General features: G+C 44.4%; 1 protein-coding gene across 2 annotated transcripts; it reads left to right on the top strand.

Moving 5' to 3' along the window:
• The first annotated feature begins 351 nt into the window (after positions 1-351).
• On the top strand, positions 352-18,761 carry LOC147319773 (sodium channel regulatory subunit beta-1-like). 2 transcript variants are annotated; one of them, XM_086312535.1, is made up of 6 exons: positions 378-1,730; positions 12,090-12,256; positions 14,118-14,355; positions 15,322-15,463; positions 15,664-15,735; positions 16,825-18,761. In XM_086312535.1, the coding sequence occupies exons 1-5, from the start codon at positions 1,673-1,675 to the stop codon at positions 15,728-15,730; spliced, it is 672 nt and encodes a 223-aa protein (XP_086168661.1). In that variant the 5' UTR covers positions 378-1,672; the 3' UTR covers positions 15,731-15,735; positions 16,825-18,761. The 2 variants fall into 2 exon arrangements, with proteins under 2 accessions (XP_086168662.1, XP_086168661.1); XM_086312536.1 differs by lacking the exon at positions 15,664-15,735 and having other exon boundaries at positions 352-1,730.
• Positions 18,762-19,169: the final 408 nt, after the last annotated feature.

Below are 19,169 nucleotides of genomic sequence, written 5' to 3'. Positions count from 1 at the left end.
CCCACACTTTATATGAATTTTGTCATATCCATTTTTCCTCAGTACAAACCACTCTTTTGTACACACTATTTATTTCTAATATGTCTCTTATTCACTTTTCTCCATTAAAATGAACGTTTTACACTTTAGTTCTGGGGAAAAATTACGTCAAATCGTGAAGTCAGTATTTTAGGCATAAATCTTTTATTTTGTACCTCCCACCCCGTTAATGGCTCAGTCTAAATCCAGGCGCCACGTGACACCGCTCCGTTACTCAGACCTGACTCTCCTGCCAGCACGTGGGGGTTTCTGGAAGGGAAGAAACCATCGCATAAACCACTGTTGCCATAACAACGGCTCTATACCTCTCCCTCCTCCTCTTCGTTCTCCATCCCTCTGCTGCTGCAATGCATAATACCCTCCTCTTCCTCCTCCATGCACCTCCCCCCCAGCCTTCACCCATCCCAAAGACTGATTAGCGCGGCATCCTTGCGCTGACACGTAATTCCTGGAGCTCTGTGTGTGCGTTTGTGTGTTCTCACTCAGGAATGTGAAGCTCTGCTCGTTCTTAAAGGTCGAAAAGAAGATTTTCTCCCCTTGTGTGATCTTGAAATCTCTCCGATGTGGGAGAGAAACCATCTCTAACCTGTCAGTAGAAGGAGGCGCTTCGAGGAACTCAGGACGGAGCGCAGGATTTCTCCTCCAGAGGAGGATTCTTTTTACAGGTAAACGGGACTACGTTTGTTTCACAGGGAGAACAGACGGCCAGGAGGGCGCTGACGGTTTGGGTTCGACAGATTCGCGCTGTGAGACCGGAGGTGAGTTTAAATACGGCTGCACTGCTGGAACGCACAGCGGGAATCGCGCACTTTTCCCAGAGACGCGCGGGATCACCGCCCGGTGCGTGCCACCTGTGCAGCTCATGCGCAGACAGCAGCCAAACCACGCATATGTGCGCGCACAGCGGGTGATTTCATAAGAGGGAAAACACAAGACTCTTCCCCGAAAGGTTCTGCAGACAGCAATAACTCTGAGAGACGCAATACTGAGTCTTCCAAAGCCAAAGAGAGGCGCACGCTTCCCACTGCTTCCATTTGGCCCAGCCGAGCTCCGCTCCTCCGTTTTTAAACTCAGGTTGCCCACGAGGACAAAGTCAGCTCGGTGTTTCTTGTGGATTCATGAATGCAACATTTTGACTGGCTCTCGAGCTGCGCAGTCATCACCAGCTCTCACAAACTTCTTCCATTTCCAGCACTGTTTCCATCATCCCCCACCAGCTGAGCTTCAAACACCGGGCTTCCATTGGCTCTTACATTGTGTGGTGCGCGCAGTGTCAATAAGGAGACCTGAGGGTGTGCCACGGAACATAAATAGTTGAACAAAGAGGCCGAAACCTGAGACCTGGTCTGATTCTTCCCTCTGGTAACTCTAGATGCTCAAACACTGAGAGGCGCACGAACAAACTGCTGCTGATGTGAGCTTTTTCCTGTTGTTGAGCAAGGAGCAGAGCAAGAGGAGGACCCACCCACACCGCCCACCCCTCAGATAAACAGGAGGCGACTTTTAGTCACAGTTGGGACGTCTTTGGTGTGTTTATGCTCTGAGGGTTTCCAGATCTGTCCTGTCTGTGTATGTGTGTGTGTCTGTGTGTGCACTGTTGAGAGACGCCACCACCCCTCTGTCCTCTGTCAGGATGTCCGCGGTGATGGAGCTGCTGCTGCTGCTGCCTCTGGTCCTCCTGGCACTTGAAGGTGAGTGGTGACCTCGCCTCGATGGTTTCTGTTGAGGTGTTTTCCGTTCTCTGTGTGCGTCCAACTGTTTGTTGTTCCACCGTAGAGCCAAACGCCCAGCTGTTCAAAATTTGAAATGAGATGAGGCCATGTGGCGGCTTTAAAATGCCGAGCGCAAACGCACTCACACATACCGACGCAGCATCTGGTGTGTATCTTAAAAGTCAGGAACAATGTGTGCCTGTGTTCACAGAGTGGAGAGTCCATTAATGACTGCTTTTCATTATTTATTAACATACCCATTGTTTGGTTAATCGTTGTGAAACAGATGTCGTCCAGTTTTATGTCGATAAACAGACCGAAGCTACAAACAGGCTGGAGAAGCTGGAGTCAGCGAGGATAACGTAAACAATTAAATGATCGATTAACTGGCAAAGATGAGTAACAGTGATGAGCTCCTGCAGAGCTGCCTGCTCTCTGAAGTTGAAGATTGTTTTTTTTATTCGTACGGAAACCAGGTTCAAAACTGGACTTGATCCTTTTGTTTGGTTTTAAGGTGCAAGGGTCCCGGGACAAAGATCAAAGTTGTGTTCAAGACATAGCTTTTCTGTCCTTCTTGGAATTTTTAGTTAGAGGAATTGTTTTGGGTGCTTCTTTTAAGGACTCGGAACAAAAAGCAAACCAAACATCAAAAGCTCAGGAAAAGATGAACCAAATCAAACTAGAACTGATGTCTTTCCTTTTGCATGCAGCACATAATGAGACAGAATTCACACAAAGATAAATGTTGATGGCACAAACACGGCAGGCTCGGTACCATTAGTCTGCGTGGGTGGAGTGAGTGTTGTGTCCAAATCATCTTCTAACCAGATAAGTTGTCAATCAAATCTTGTATCACATCGAACAAAGACGTGTGTTTGCTCTGTAACCAACAGTCTGACTGGTTACTGTTGAAACAACAACATCTGTCCATCTTTTGTGCAGTTTTTGCTGTTGAAACATGACGAGGGGGATAACCTCATGGCGTCTGCCATGTTTGCTAGCATCTGCACCTTCTGCCAATTTAGAGTCACCAGGTAACCTAACATGTCAGGTACGAGGTGCACAAAGAACAAAGACCTCAGGAAGGTTCAAACTCAGAACCTTGCTGTCACTCGATGAAGCATCGAGCCAGCGATGGACAAACCAGCATGTTTCTATGTTTTGCAGTTAAACAGTTAATCATTCAAACCTAAGACTAAAATTTACATTCTACCCAATTTTAAATATGAACCTTTGTACCGTTTTTGCCCTCCAAAACAAAAACATGTTTAGCCCTATGATACACGTATGTGTAGATTCTGCCCACAGAGAGAGAAATGGACTATCACCGTCCCCTGTTTTGCTGATGGAGTCCATCATTCATGCTTTTGTACACGCACTCTAAGACAGCTCAGCCTGCCAGCATCACGCTGCGTGCAGGTGTGTGATTTGAGGGGTTTTTGAAGTGGAGCACTCGGGTGAAAACCATCATCCTTTGACTCGAACCAGCTCCCTCTGCTCCTTTTGGATCCTTTCAGATATCACGACTCACTTTCTTACCTTCACAGGAATCCGGTTACCGACATTTATTTAATTAAAGCACGAGAAACACCTTCCACTGATGTGCGAAAACAGCCTGAACCTCGCTATCCATCACATTTTAATTACTGCCAGTCTCATGAAACCTGCAGGCGTTTAAAAATGTTTCTAAATGTAAAGCCATCGATTCATATATATAAACACAACAGTATGCAATTGAAATCAGTATTGACCATAAAAACAAAACATGCCTAACCAAGAGTGTTCTTTGATGAATTTCTTCAGAAACCTCTATTTACTGAGCTCTTATCTCCATCAGCCAGCTGCTCTTTAACTCACACTCAGTCTCTCAGAACACTGCTGCACGTGGACGCGTTAACACGGCTTCATCCGCCCAAAGGTGAACACATGTCAGAGCTGCAGGAAAGCGATCTGGGCAAAGTACTAAGGTTACACAACGTCTGTCAGCGGGCTGGGCGGGTTGGTTGTGGGCCGGTGGGTTAGTTAAAGGTTAAGAGTCAGCTTCTACATCTGGAGCTGGAGACAGGGAAGATAGAAGGCGAAGCACCACACTGGATGGAAACTAACAAAGAGGAACAGAAGAGAGTATGAGATTATGAGCTTTTTGAGAATTTTTAACCACCCCAAACAAAAACACATTTTATTTGATGTTTTTAAATCCACCCAAAAACTGACTTTAGCTCACAGAAAAAAGGTACCCTGTATCTGATGACAAAATAATGATTAAAAAATGGCTTCAGTATTTATGTAATATTTCTTTGTTTTGAAAAGAAACCTGCTTGATATTTCACACGTATTTTGATTTTTATTTACAGATTTTAAGATTTACATCTTTATTTATCTTTATATTTATTTTTATATAATTTTCAGTGTTAGTGCAGACAGTGGTTGGGTTTCATATAATCGTCTTAGAAAAAGGCCGACTGTGAGCAAAGTTGGTGCTGTAATTGTTCCAAACTGAATGGTACTGACCTAATACTGTTACAAGAAAAACGACATAACTCAAAGAAGAGGTGTCCCTCAAGGTGCCGTACTTGGTCCTCTGAATTTTTTTTTGTTGATTTCTTTTTTTTGATAGGATAAAAATTGTGAGAGACTTCTTTGTTTCTTTTGTGCTGTCATGTTTATATTGTTACGATGGTGCTCATATTTAAGTTTCAAATAACAAGGTCAGTGTATGAAACATACATAAACGTGCTGTGACTTGACTTTTTTTACTCCTGGGTCTGTGCGATATCATAGAGCCCTGATATCCTGACATCAGACACAGATGCCCCGCCCACCTGCTGTGGGACAGCCAGTCAGGTGACAGTTGGCTTAAATGGGATGAGCCAAAGGAGCTTGTTTTACGAACATAATAAACTGAATAACGAACTTATTTTGAACTGTGAATCATGCAAAGCTGCCCGTGGAGTGCAGATCTGGGAATGAGGAGAATTGTTTCTGTTTGTCACAACCACGATCTTCTCTGTTGGTAAAAAGTCGAATGTTTGTCACATCGTTCATTTCAGATTGTGGGAAAAAAACAATTGATCTGATAACAAGCTGCGGTTTTTAAAAAGCCACGACAATCATTTGACAGCACTGTGTGAGATTCCAAGCCTGACCCGAACCGTATTAATGCTCTGCGTCCAAAGTTGTAACATGGCAGAGTCCTTTAGTCTGCGAATGGCTTGAATTCCGCGATGTTTCAATAACGGCTCCATCGCCATTACATCAGTTCACTCCATCCTCTGCATCACTAAGGACGATTACGTTACAGAGGAGCTTTGCCAGATAAGCTAATTATGAGTACTCTAGAGCTGCAGTGCACTAAACCTTTAAAAAGCAGCTAACATGATTTATGGCTGGCAGTTTTCCAAGCATCTGTGTCAGGTGAGAAAATCTAAAAATAATCACCGTCTGTCCTCTTCACAAACCATTCTTCCTCTGCGTGTGCACTTTCAGCCCACGATGAAACTACAAAGTTTTTCAGCCCTTTCTTAAGAGGAATTAAATGCGTGGCACTGAAAGCTCAGAGATGCTTGGATCTTTTTTTTGGCCTCACATCCTTTCTAGATCCTTTCTAACCCATGAATCTGGAACGAGAGACTGTGCCACGACCTAATTGCGGGCTTCGTGTGTCCCTCTCGATAGTGTCACAAACACGTGACAGGCAGACGCATGCACACCTGAGCCTCTGTTCATCCAGCTGTGTGGAGGTTTGTAATCCCGGTGAGATGCTGTTGCTGCTTTGAAGGGGAGGCTTTGATGGGCTCTGAAGGACGAGGTGACCTTCCACGCAGCTTGGAGAGTAAAAACAATCACTGGGAACAGATTTGATCCAATAACATCTTCGATAATATTGAAGGGAAAGTATTTTGGTTTAGCTTACAGGAAAAAAATGAAAACCTGTTGTAGACGTAATTACAGCTGAAGTGAAATCAAAGGATTTCTCTCCCTGGAGATGTTTTACAGCAGATATTAAAGCACAAATGTAACTCCCTGGATGTACTGTGTGCAGTGTTGGGGAGTAACAGAATACATGTACCGCCGTTACGTATTTAAAATATAAAATATGAGTAACTGTATTCCGTTAGTTACCGTTTAAAAAGGTTGTATTCAGAATACAGTTACTTTGTTGAAATAAATGGATTACACAGCGGTTTTTCCTGTTTCATATGTTCAGCTATGCCCTCTCTATTTTTGGTAATTCCAAGCCGGTGGAAACCCAAACAAAACACGCATTAAGAGGGTCTAAAGCGGCCCATGTCACCCCTACTTGCGGCCCGTGGGTGAAGAAATATTTTTAAAAATTATTCAAAAAATATTTAATATGAAGGCAACAGGCAGAGTGTTACAGGCATCGCTCTAAAGAATGTAGCCTGATGGGCAGTGTAGTCCGTGCTGCAGGGAGCATGGACTGCTGTTATGTGTCTGTGAGCGAGGGAGGGAGAAGAAGGAAAAGTACGAGCTGTCGCCGAGCAGAAACGGGAGCTGGAAGCATGTAAATATAATAATAACCACTGCAGCCAAGAAGAGAGCCTGACGAGCCCAGCTGTAAGTAAGCTGTTAAGACTCGACTGTACCCTGTGTTCCTGTTTTCCTCCGAAACAATAACTTCCGTTGGAGCAGCCTTTCAAGTGAAGCTAGTTTTCAGCTATGAGCCCGACACGAACCCGACGTATTATTCAGTAGGGCTGCCACGATTAGTCGACTAGTCACGATTAGTCGACTATCAAAATCGTCGACGACTGATTTAATAGTCGACGCGTCGTTTGAAGCTTTGTAAGATCACAAAAGATGCAGGAATAAGTAGCAGGATTTAAGAGTGTAATAACGGACTGAAACAGAAGATGGCAGCACTGCATGTACAAGGATGCCAGCTGCCGTTAAACCCCGAAGAAGAAGAAGCTGTGTCCCAGAATTCATAGCGCAGCCCAGCTCAGTTTCCAACAATGGCGGCAGCTAGTTAGTTTTAATATTACTCTTATTATTCTTTCTGGGTCACAAAATAAACGTTTAACATATTTTCAGGTGAGAATGTAGCTGTGTAAACCTCAAATATCGGCTCAGTTTATCAAGACACCGCATATTTTCAAAAGCGCTCCGACGTTTTCGGAGACGTCTGTTACCCACTAGCTCGATAGCTAGCCGGGGGGCTAGGCTAACTAGAGCCGTGAGAACACCGGACTCCCGGCAGATCGTTTTCAAACCCACCGCCGTCTTTCGCTACTCAGGTTAAACATGATATATGAGTCACTTAGATAACTTAAAAATGTTATTGTTTGGCTTTTTTTAGTATTTTATTTGTTCCTGAGTAAATCGGTTTGTCTGAGATTAAAGTTATAGTTTTTACACAGCTGAATAAACGTCAAGCAGACAGCTGATCATCAGAAGTGTGAGATGCTCGAGAATTTACTCCGGTGTCCTGTTAGATTTTAGATAGCAAGGAGTTTATTAAACTTCACCGAAACAATCTGCAGATTTCATTAAAATTTAATAAACGATCATCTTGTCTTTATTGTTAGTTAGCACCGTAAACACTTAAAGCTGTAAGCTAATGATAGTTATATAAGAGCAGATGCTGCTGGTGCAATAAGCTGTACGTTTTACGTCCAATGGATGATGATCTGATTAGTCGACTATCAAAATAATGGTTTGTGGCAGCCCTATTATTCAGAGGTCCCTTTACTACGGTTCGGAGCCGCGGACCTGTTTTATATACGCGCGGAATAGTTTTCTATACGAGATCGATGCAAAAAGTGCAGCCTTACCTAATGTCCACCTACTGTTACTCATTTATATTAAGATTTAAACATCTAGTTGGTGTTGGTGTGGAGAGTAACCTTCAGTAATAGTAATAAATCATTCAGCAATAGCGCATTCATGTAGTTGTAAAAAGCATGATAATATATTAAGTAATCCAAAGTATCCAGAATACGTTACTCTCATTGAGTAACGTAACAGAATACGTTACAAAATACAATTTGTGGCATGTAATCTGTAATCTGTAGTGGAATACATTTTAAAAAGTAACCTTTCCAACACTGACTGTGTGTATGGAGGCCTAATACTGCCAATAAATAAATGAAATATTGTCAAATGTGCCAATAATATAATTCATATTACTAACAGTGCTACAACTGAACATCAATAAATACAACATTTATATTTATTTTGTGTCTATTTTTTGTATTATTTTATTTTTGCATTATTTTTAGTTTAACGTTTTCCACTGTGTTCTTTTCAGTGTTTATTTATTTGTTCCTTTTTAACCCTGACCTCTTATTTTCACATTAAGAAAATCCAGTTGGTCGAGTTGAATGAATGAACTCCAGTACAGTTGTTATGAAAGGGAAATTATCTGTAATATTTTGAGCAGTTTCATTTAGATTTTGGAAATGGGGGAAAAGTGATGTGCAGCCAAACTCTGAGACCTCCGGGTCACCCCAAGTCCAGGACAGACTCTGCTCTTGCAGAGGAAAACACATGAAGTAAAGCCCTGCGTCTGTGCCATCAAGTGGCATCTTTGTGGAGTAAAACGAAAGCGAAGCTCTCGGAGCTGTGTGTCTTTTTGTTTCCCTTGTTCCAGTAGAAAGTCCCTCACCGGCTCTGTGTCGGGGGAAATGTCACGGATGCTTGGCATTAAACCCGGGTCATATATGCCCACGGTGTCTGTGGGTGTTGGTAACCCGGCCATGGAAACAGATGTCGTCCTCACTCATCTCTTTTCCTGTCGCTTATCCAATTCTCTTTTCTTCCTCTTGTGCCCAGTTCAGCAAATAATCTCGATCCTTTCTGTATTTTCTTTAGCCTCCTGTGACATGCTAAGCTAGCTCACCTCACTGGGTAGTCTTTTGTAGTCACTTTGTAGTCCTCAGGAGGCAAACGGCAACTGAAATGAGAGATTAACCAGCCTGTTGGGGGGAAAAAAGAAATCTCCTAATCGGCATTTTCTGGAATATCCGTTGCATAATCCTGAACCTCCGTCTGCAGATTACGCAATGGATTTGCACTTTTGATGCTCTGTGTTTGTGCACTGCTGCGGCTGCTGCTCTGAGGAATCGTTGCTCAGGGACTCTGCTGACTGTCTAGTCTGCACTTTGGATGTGAGCTCCTCTTTGTGTCTGCTTGCATGTTCGTCTCGCTGCCTTTTCGCTGCTTCAGCTTTGGACAGTCAGCAACATGCTTGCTCACCTTGCACAGTGTGGCCTCTGACTGCGTCACCAGCCTCCCTCCCTCAGGATCAGAGCCTCATGCTGTCTCTGTGTGTGTGCAGCTGGATTTACATCTGCACTGTAAACCTGAATGCATAAAGTAATTACACAGAATATGTTGCGTAAACTTAATATCAAACAAGGGGGGGAAAGTATTTTGAGTTCCTGTGACATTTTCTCCTGTTATGGAGTTTCTGATTAACATGCATTGATGGAATAATTTCATGGCACTCATTTCTGTTTCAACATGAACGTGTGTGTCTGATGTCATCAGGTCAGTGGGTGTGGTGAGGTTTGCAGCAGCAAAGATTACAAACGTTGGTTAAAATATTCTGCATCACATGTTTGTTGAATTAGATTTATGAACGTTAAGCTGTTCATGTTGTGCTAATCTGTGACAACATGAGTGCAGTGGGTTGACCTGCAAATATTAGACTAACTTCTGCAGTTCAATTCAGTTTTATTTATATAGCACCAAATCACAACAACAGTTGCCCCAAGGGGCCCAACAATCATATGAGCCCCTATGAGCAGCACTTTGGCAACGGTGGGAATGAAAAACTCCCTTTTAAAAGGAAGAAACCTCCAGCAGAACCAGGCTCAGGGAGTGGCTCTGCAGCCAGAGCGCTCTCTTCTATCCTCCTCTGATCTCTGCTGTGGTTAGTTCCTGTTTTAATGTGTCTCTACTGTCTGTATTCCAGGTCTCATGTCAAACCCTTCTATGTGTCTCTGCACGTCCTCTTCCTTTACTGCCTTCCTGTTTCCTTTCTTTGCTTTTCATGGTAGAATCTGTATCAGGTAAAGTCAGCAGTACACAGACCTGAGTCAAAATGTTGTTGCACATTAATGCTCAGCTGGAAACTTGGTGGAACCTCTTTGTAGAGAGAAATGGCTATTGTTTGATTTGCAGATGCTCCCCCTGTGGGATTTCACAGGGGCATTAACTGATGACTGACTCTCATCGACCTCTATTGGTGGCGAGGATTAGCCGCGGCGCTGACAGCTGGTGCAGCTTACAGCAGCGTGCAATTAACGCAAACAATCAGATCGCATTTGTAACAGAGACGAGAGCCAATTACAGCAGATATGAATCTGAAAGGGGAAAAAATCAAATAAAGCAGCAGCCTTGTGTTTTCTTCTGTCCTCTGAGCGGTGTGTGCAGACGGTGTTTGCCTCAGGCCTGTTTGGTGTTCAGCAGGCTCGCCTCCCAGAAAACCCCCAAACCCCGAGCTTACCCGAGCTCCCGCGCTTTAGAGCAAAGTCATGATTCAACTGTTTCAGATGTTTATAATAACATATGAGAAGAAGGTGCCGAGACTCGAGCAAGTGACAGCGAATGGTGGTAAACGAGTTCACCCAAACACACCCATGGGGAAAAGACTGTATATTTAAAGTGTTATAAACTGTTTATTAAAAGTAGACACGGGCACCATTGTGGAGGTACATAAGGACGACACGAGAGCTCGCCACGTTTTACTCCAACTTTAATCTCGGCTTCAACCAACCGAACTCACAAGGCGGCAAACACCTCCTACAACCCAAAAACATTACCCCTTCCCTTCTCGCTGGGTGTGAGTGGAGCCCCCTACTGGTCTGCCACACTATAATTTTTTTTTGGGGGGGGGGGGGGGGATGCCAAAAGCGTGCATACTTGTTTGGATAAGAGGGTGGAGCTCTGAATTATGAGCATTCATAAATTATGAGTTTACAACACAAACTCTAATAAAATCGGCTCACAGCTACCAGGCGTTGAACTAAAATCCAGTTCAACAAATCTTCTGACATCGTGACGAGTGAACCAGGCGTCCGGACTGACAGCTGCCGCTCTCTCTGAGCTCGCTCATCAGGACGCGCTTTCTGCCCAAAATGAAATACAGCTTGTTTGAATGTGGCTTTCCCCCAGGCACTCGTGTAATCACTCATCCCTGCTCTCCAAGTCCTCTGCAATCATTGCCCTCTGGCTCGGGTTCGGGTGTTCTCGGGTCCATCTGGGGGGTTTGTGGTCTGCTTCAGTCTCTTCTAATGCGACAGCTGTCGGCTCAGTAGTGTTTGGGTTTATATTTGTGAAGCCTTAAATTGTGTTTTTAACTCTCTCTTCTCCTCCTTCCTCCCCTTTTTTCCTCTCTGCAGTGCATCATACAGCATTGACCCCTCTCCTCTCCTGCTTCCCCGTCTCCCGTGCTTTTCCTGTAGAAATGGCTGTTAACGACTGATACCTGTGCTACCCTTCTCTTTCTTCCCTCTTTCATGTCTCCCCTTCCACGTCCCTCCGTGTGGTGGCTTTTCGATTGCGTGTTTCTTTTAAACGTCCCAGGAAGTAAAGGAACAGAGCGGCGTTTTTGCGTGCACACGGACGACGTGCGGCTGCTGTTTAATGATTTTTCTGATCAGCGTTGTGTGCTGTGTGTTTCTGTCCTCTCCCTCATTCCCCTCCCCACCATCTTACGATTCAAATCAAACGCTTCCCAGAGGTGAGAGTTGAGAATAGCACAAGATCATTGGTTGAGAGCGATGCTGAGGCCGCAGTGGAAACTGCAAGGTGCAGTGTGAGACAGAAACATTTGGAGTTGCAGGTGTGTAACTCCTGGCCGATGAGAAGTATGTGTCATGATGATGATGGCATATATAGACTCACGCTTCTATATATGAATTTAGCTCAGTTAGCAGTGGCCAGAATGCAAGACAATGGTATCGCTCACTGCAACCTCTTTATTTCCCCCCAGCTTCAGTTAAAAACACCAGAAGTGAAAATGACGCCAAACAGAGAACCCAAACTTACCAAATCTAATCCATCTATGAGCTGAAACAATGAGGGGAAATAAAAAATTGCAAGAAAAAAGATATGCCCGATACAAAAAACTTGCATGTAATGAGCATTGGGACCAAGCACGTAAAAGTCACGTAGCTAGCATTGTTTTCTCGAGTACAGTTTAGACAGTTTGCCTGCAAGTACTGAGAGAAAACACCAAATTCAGCCTTTCCCTCGAGTCACGGGCACATGACAGAGAGGAAGACGGCCACTCACCGCACTTGCCTCTGACCCCGTGACCCGCAAACAGGCCGAGAGACAGAAACTAACTGCGTCTCCCTCACTCTGCAGCTCCGCTGTGCCACGGGGCCTGCGTGGAAGTGGACTCGGACACAGAGGCTGTTATCAACGACGGCTTCAAGCTGGGCTGCATCTACTGTAAGATGAGAGGCGAGGTGGATGCCACGGCCACCGTCAAATGGTCCTTCAAAGGCTCAGGCGACAGCGACTTCTCAGACGTAAGACTTTAGCACAGAATATACAAGGAAGCTGACGTCATTCACGGTTTCTGAAGCCTCAGCTTTTGGTTGGTGTTTGGTTAACAAGCTGCATCCATGAACTGCGGAGGTGAAATGTGTGGCATGTACATACTGCCTATTCAGTGCTTTCACTTCTTGGATGGTGTGTTAGCACATTTAGGCCCACAGCAGTCATATTATTTATCAGATGGTTGGATGAGCTGTAGATGCTCTTCAAGCAGGGACCAAATCCTGTCAGTTATGCTTGCATACCCCTAAAATAGCAGTGGTGAAATTTATTTAGCCAGAAATATAGTAAAATGTTCTGAAGCTAGAGGTTGGATGTCTCAACACACGTCATCACAGCAGCCTCTTCTCTTCTGGGAAAAGGATGCCAATGCATTTATCATGAGGCAGAGCAGAGAGATGCATTTTCCATGACAGAAGATATTTTTCAGTCTGTGCTGAAAACCTACTTACTTAAGGAGACACAACCAGGCACAGCAAAAGGCCATTACGCCTCATGCATGCAGCGGGAAAGATCCCATTAGCCTTGAGCTGCCTTTTAGTTTCAGCATCCATTAATTCACCAGCAAGTGCAGATATGAGATGTAGGCTGCAGCTCAGTCAATATCGGGAAGAGATGTGGAGACCAGATGTCTGTTTCTTTAAACATGCATGAGTCACTGATCAATGGCTCTGAGCAGCATTCACAGAGAGTTGGGGGATGGCTGCGCTCGCAGCATTGGAAGATGGTGTGAATGCAGGAGGACGATTTATTCATCAAACAGCCTAAGAGCCACCTCGTCAGGCCAGGACTCTGCAGACTATTTACACCTACAGGCCAGTGGACGCTCTTTCAATGATGAGGATGTAACATCCTGGACAGGGAGGAACGCTGGTTTGAGGGCGGAGCCAAGGAGGCCATTTACGTGAAAAGGGAAAGACCATCTCTGAATGGAGGAGGGGCCTAAGGGTCCATCTGTCACCATCTTACAATGCTGTGATTGCAGCCATTCCCCAACTCTCTGTGAATGGGACTCATGGTTATTGATCAGTGGTCATGACAATTTGCATATTAAAAGAACTGACCTCCCAGCCCATTGTTCATTCAGTGGTGCTGGTTTCAGTCATTGTGCAAATGTCCTGTTTATAAGATTGGAAACCTGCAGTTAGACTGAAGAAGTCACCTGGATGAAACGTTTCTCCCACTTATGACGTCCAGATGAACAGAATCCACTTTCTGGGACTTCCTTACCTGGATGATTGAACATGCATCAACACATATGAAAGATTGGACTGAGATCATCTGCAGAGGTTTATTTGAAGAGTTTCAGTCAGGTTTCAGAGCTCATCACAGCACAGAAACAGCTTCAGTGAAGGTTACAAATGATCTTCTTATGGCCTCTGACAGTGGACTCATCTCTGTGCTTGTCCTCCTCAGTGAGCATTCGAGCGTTATGGAGCTCCACAGGGTTCAGTGCTAGGACCAATTCTCTTTACATTATACATGCTTCTCTTAGGCAGTATCATTAGAAGACATAGCATACATTTACACTGCTATGCAGATGACACCCAGGTTGCACCTGTGTAGTTTATGGATGCAGTTTTCTAATCAGGCTTGTGTTGGGCGATGGCCAGAGCAGCACTCTACACTCTCCTTTCAAATATAGCTCCGAAAACCAAAACCTTTAAAATGCAGAGAGTCTTCTGTGTAATGAAATGATTAGAGTGATTTCATGTGAAGCCTGTAAATAAATATGATTTCACAACAAAGAATATCAATCCAATCCAAGAACAGGTAGAGAAACACACAAGAAGTGTAAAATGATGTCTTTCCCTCCTCCGCCTCCTCTTCCAGCTGTACATTTATGAGGATGCACGCGGCGAGATCATTGACCCACGTTTCTACGAGCGTCTGGCCTGGAACGGCAGCAAGCATACCACGGACCTGCAGGATGGCTCCATCTACATCCTCAACGTGACCTACAATGACACTGGAACCTACAAATGCAAATTTAGCCGGACCCTCAAATACAGCAACTACGCCTACGAAAAGACCATAGAGAAGAACATCACCATTAATGTGGTTGCACGGCGTAAGCACTGAACTCAAAACTGACTCATACTTCCTGTTCTGGTTTACTAATTTTTACATGAGTTCTGAGATGGGCCTCCTTTCTCACACTAACCAGAGTTACTGAACTGGACATGCTGGCTGTGTTAAATGCCATTATCCGGCAGATACGATCACTTGGCGTGTAGTAAACCCGATACAACACACAGACATCTGTCTGTGTGCTGTATCGGGTGTCAGTACAACACTCTGTTGGTGCATCTTTTTAAGCAAACTAGTATTTAACAGATTATTCGTCACTTTCCTCCTCGGGGAGAGAGCAGCACACCCTTCCAAAACAGCAGCCCCGGATGTTGAAAAATGGCGAGCAACACCCCGTCTCAGTGATGTCACCACTCAGTTCACCGCCAAAGGACACTTTGTGTGTAAATGAGCCACGTCAGTGGCTTTGAACGTGATGCTGGTTTAAAATACGTTGCAGCATCACATCACAAAGTGATTCATATTGTAGGTAAAGACCTGCAACCATACAGAGAAAACGGTTATTGCATCATGTAATCTAATTTTAAAAAAATGATATTGATGATGTAGAAGATGATGATGCACTTGGCTTTACAGGTTAAGCGCTTCCTTTATAAATTCCCTTCCTAACAAAGATGAGACATGAGCTCTCCGGGGTCCTGATTCGGCCTGGGGGTCTCCTCTCAGTAATGAGGTCAGTCTATGCTTAAGTAAAAGAAAGATTACGAGTTAAACACTCATTTTCAGACACTTTTTTCCTTCTCTTGGATCTTTATGATGTCATAGAGGGTCAGGTGGAGGTAAAACAGCTTGTTTCAGAGGGAGGATGAACTAAGATCGAATCAAGACAATTGAAGATTTTTGAACCATGTGAAGTTCAGGAAATGATGATTTTAAATCCAGGAGTCGTATCTTTGTAAAACTCGTATTGCATAAACACCCAAATTAACCCTGTGCGTGTCTCTAGTTACCCGGGGAATGGCGTCCATCCTGTCTGAGGTGATGATGTACGTCTCCATCATCGGGCTGCAGTTCTGGCTCTTGGTTGAGATGATTTACTGCTACAGGAAGATCTCGGCTGCAGGAGAGGAAGCTCTGAGAGAGAGCGCGTGAGTACCGCCTAAAGCACACGAGCAGTAGCAGGACTTTGTTTCCAAAATCCCGCCGGGCTGTCTTCACCTTCCGACCTCGTTTTTCCATCCTACTGTTTCAATCTGCTGTTTTCAACATGACATTTTCCTTTTCCTCTCACTGAGCTGACATCTTCTGATTCTTGTTTCTCTCCTTTTTCCTTCTCGCTTTCTTCCAGGGAGGAGTATTTAGCTATAGCATCGGAAAGTAAAGATAATTGTGCAGGTGCACAAGTGGCAGAATAGCACGGGTAGGTCTCGATCACCGTGAAATTCCATATTTAGTTTCTTTTGTTTGCTTTTTCATTTTAAGAAGATGCAAAAAGGGCGGGTTAGGAGGTCATGCAGTAGTCAGATTACATCCAAGAATCACGCAGACACATAAGAACACATGTGTAAGTAATTTTCATGTCAACATAGAAGTCATGCATTTGCAGCAAAGCTCACTGTGGGTCAGGTCTTGCTTTACTTTTCTCATCATTTTACTGAATTCTGATTTTACTTTTACATAAATTAATAATGAAACTGAAATATTCCAGTAATTATGTGTTTTGAATCAGTCTGGTGACCCCAGGCTTTACAAGCGCCTCTCGTTAGATGGCTGCACTCAGGCGGGAGATCTTCAAAATAACATAATAACATCTCGAGGAACATTTAGAGAGCACTACATGACATTAATACTTCAGATTTTATGCTGTAAGAACACCTGATCCTGTGCTCACAGCACAGCTCTGTCCAGAAAACCAGCACTGGCAGGTCCACCACTGCTGTGGGCCTGCGGTGTGCTCAGAGATGGAAGCAGGTTCACACTGAGCACGTGCAACAGACACGAAAGAGTCTGCAGACGCCACGGTGACTCTTCTGCTGTCGACACCTGTCACGACTGGGTGGGTCAGCGATGGTCAGGGAGGACCGCGCAGACCTCCACCTGTTAGCCGACAGCACCCTGAATGCTGTTAGGTACCACCATGAAGTGGGTGGTGCGTTACTCCTGCGGGACAGTCTTCACTGGCCAGCTTCATGTGGTCATGCAAGCAGTTGTAGATTATTGATGATTGGCGTTGTCACCGGCCAACCCTCAGATTTGCCAGACCTGAATCCAGCAGAGGAGCTGTGGAGTTTACATATCAGACCCGCAGACCTCATCAGGAGCAGTCAGGACTGCTGCACACCTCTGAGCCACATCACACTGATGAATGATGTGGGCTTTTTATGGCCCCTGAACCTCATGTTTGAAACCCGCGCTTTAAATGTAGTTTATCAGATGTAAACTGAGCTCGCTGCCTCACATCGCTCGCTGTCAGTGACTTACAGTTTTCTTTGTTTTTTTAAATCTTCAGTTTGGGGAAACGTTCAAGGCGGCTTCTTTGAGGAGTTGCTCGTCCTCTTGTGTGCCCTCTCCTCCTCTCACCATCCTCTCCACAAGCTGGAAACATGGAACCACAGCGAGGAGAAAGATCTTCATGGAAAGTTTTTTTTTTTTTCTAAAGTGACTTTCTGCAGCAGGATGAAGGACGGACTTTCAGAGGGAACGCACGGATGCATCAGGTCTTTGTTAAGCTGGACAGAGGGAGGGAGTCATGCTGTATATAGGTGTATACGTCTGCACAGAACACATGTAGGGTCTATTATACGCTATGTATTCACTAACTGCATGATTACAAGCTTATCAAGAAATACTTCATCACTCTCCATGTGTTGGTGCCGGTGAGCATTAAAATCACTGGTTTCCTCTGCAGGTTCACTAAACTGTGGAGCCAAATAAAAACTGTTTATCATCCTTATATAACCATGATAATCAGTTTATACCACAAAATAATGTAAAATACAAATATAAGTGCTGGTCTATCTTACGTGCAGCTCACTGTTCATCAGCCGGATAAAGTGTCCAAACACCTTTTACCCTGCAGCACGTGGAGTTAATAGAGAGGATTTGTGACGGTTCTGAAAGTTTCCGAGCTCATGAAACACGACAGCTTCACCTTTACACGCAGCAGGAAGGTGCAAACGTTACCTTACAGACAAAGATGCACTCACAGGTTACAGTGGACATATTCTGCTTTTCCTTTTTCTCAGTCATATATACATTCCTACGATGGCGTTCAAACCCTGAACTTTCAGCCCCAGATGAAGCCATCATCCTCCGCCTCAGAGGCCAAATCCTGTTTTTGTGTCAGGCTGTAAAAATGTTTATTTCTGCTGTAACGTTTACTGTAGAGTCTACGGGGACCGACTCACTGCTGGAACTGCAGCTTCTGCAGCTGTTTGCCCTGTGCTGTGGTGGTGCTAGTTACTGCTGCAGACTTTTTGTTTTGGTGGAAGGTTGTGGGATTGCGTTCCAGCACCAGCACTGCACTGGTGAACAAAAGGCATGCAAAGCTATTCCATTTCAGACCAGCAATATAAATGGAGCAGGCATGAGCAGAATAGGTCTACAGCAGCTAGTTTTTAAGGTTTAATATTAGATCCTGTTTCATCTCATGTACGTCACAGGCCAGGTTAAAAAAGCCTGGCAGGCCTTTTCAGCAGATCACCGCCTGTTTAAACTGGCTGTTTGACACAAGGAGGCTCGCTGCTCATTTAAACCTGCCCTTCAAAGCTGTTTACAAGCCTCAGTGCTGAAAAAACAAAAACAGTGACTTCCTGTCCCAGATCAGAAGCGGATGCCCCTGAGAAAGTGTAACCCTCAGCAGCTGAAAGTTTCCCACTGATGTTTAACTTCACACCAATGTCTTAGTGTCTTTGTAGAAAACTTAAGGGCTCAAACTATTATAAACCTGCCGTGGGCAAATGCACCACAAGCCGTGCCCAGTGTGCCTCCCGGAGAGAAGCCAGTGGAAACACAAAAGGGAAAAATGTGAAACATGTTTTTCGTAAAAGCTTTGGCTTTTAAGAAAAACATGTTTCCAGAAAGCCACTAGATGGCAGCTCAACACTGCCAGTCTGCATGTTTACTGCTCGTCTATTGTACAAAAGCAAGTTTCATACTTTGAGAAGAATGAGACACACGTACCTGCATGCTGCGTGTTGGAATAACGCAAAGGCGGAAATGTGATGGTTTCTTTTCAGAACAAACACCAAAAGTTTGAGATGCTAAAAAAGAACAAACCGTGCCCTCCTTTGTAAGCGATGTACTTTGTGCTTTGAACCGGCGAAACGAGAAGAAGCCTCCCCGCTGCACTGCTCGTGCTTCAGCAAATCAGAATCTGCAGTTTTAGGTGTGGAAATGTTGCTTACTGGAAACAAACTGAAATAAATCAAACTTCTGACACAATAAGCTGTTTGAGGCCTTTACATGTGTCGGTGATGTCTGTGAATGAAGTCAAACTGAGCTGCAAACACAAATAGTTTTTAAAGTGAATTCTGTGTCATGTTATAGATTCTGTTCCCGGCTGGTCACATGTTAGGAATGTTAGTTCTTCGTGTTATATGTTTGTGAGCCAAATTGTTCATGATGTCACCTCACAGAGGAGCTGAAAGGTTTTCTAAGAACAAAGTTGAGTTTACGGCGAGGAGAGCGTGCAGAGCTCAGCGTAACGGTGACTTTATGCTCTGTTGGGTTAAGATCAGGTGACGGACTTGGTCATTCAAGAATATTCCACGTCCTTGCTTTAATAAACTTGCTTTGCTGGTTTGGGTCGCTCTCCATCTTTATTATGAAATGAGGCCCAGTTCGACTGTATTT

This window comes from Aulonocara sp. 'chitande type north' Nkhata Bay, linkage group LG11 (assembly GCF_057382095.1).
Source record: "Aulonocara sp. 'chitande type north' Nkhata Bay isolate Kocher_YH1m ecotype deep benthic linkage group LG11, A_spYH_male_GT1.1, whole genome shotgun sequence".
NCBI classification, from domain to species: domain Eukaryota; kingdom Metazoa; phylum Chordata; class Actinopteri; order Cichliformes; family Cichlidae; genus Aulonocara; species Aulonocara sp. 'chitande type north' Nkhata Bay.
Note: the sequence above shows the minus strand (reverse complement) of the source record. Positions and strands in the feature narration are given on the sequence as shown.

What these genes read in the sequence shown, in the direction of transcription:
- LOC147319773 (XM_086312535.1), top strand. Translation starts at nt 1,673, where the DNA reads ATGTCCGCGGTGATGGAGCTGCTGCTGCTGCTGCCTCTGGTCCTCCTG. An exon ending in GCGACAGCGACTTCTCAGAC is followed by an intron (nt 12,257 to 14,117) that starts GTAAGACTTTAG and finishes CTCCTCTTCCAG; the next exon opens with CTGTACATTTATGAGGATGC. An exon ending in GAAGCTCTGAGAGAGAGCGC is followed by an intron (nt 15,464 to 15,663) that starts GTGAGTACCGCC and finishes GCTTTCTTCCAG; the next exon opens with GGAGGAGTATTTAGCTATAG.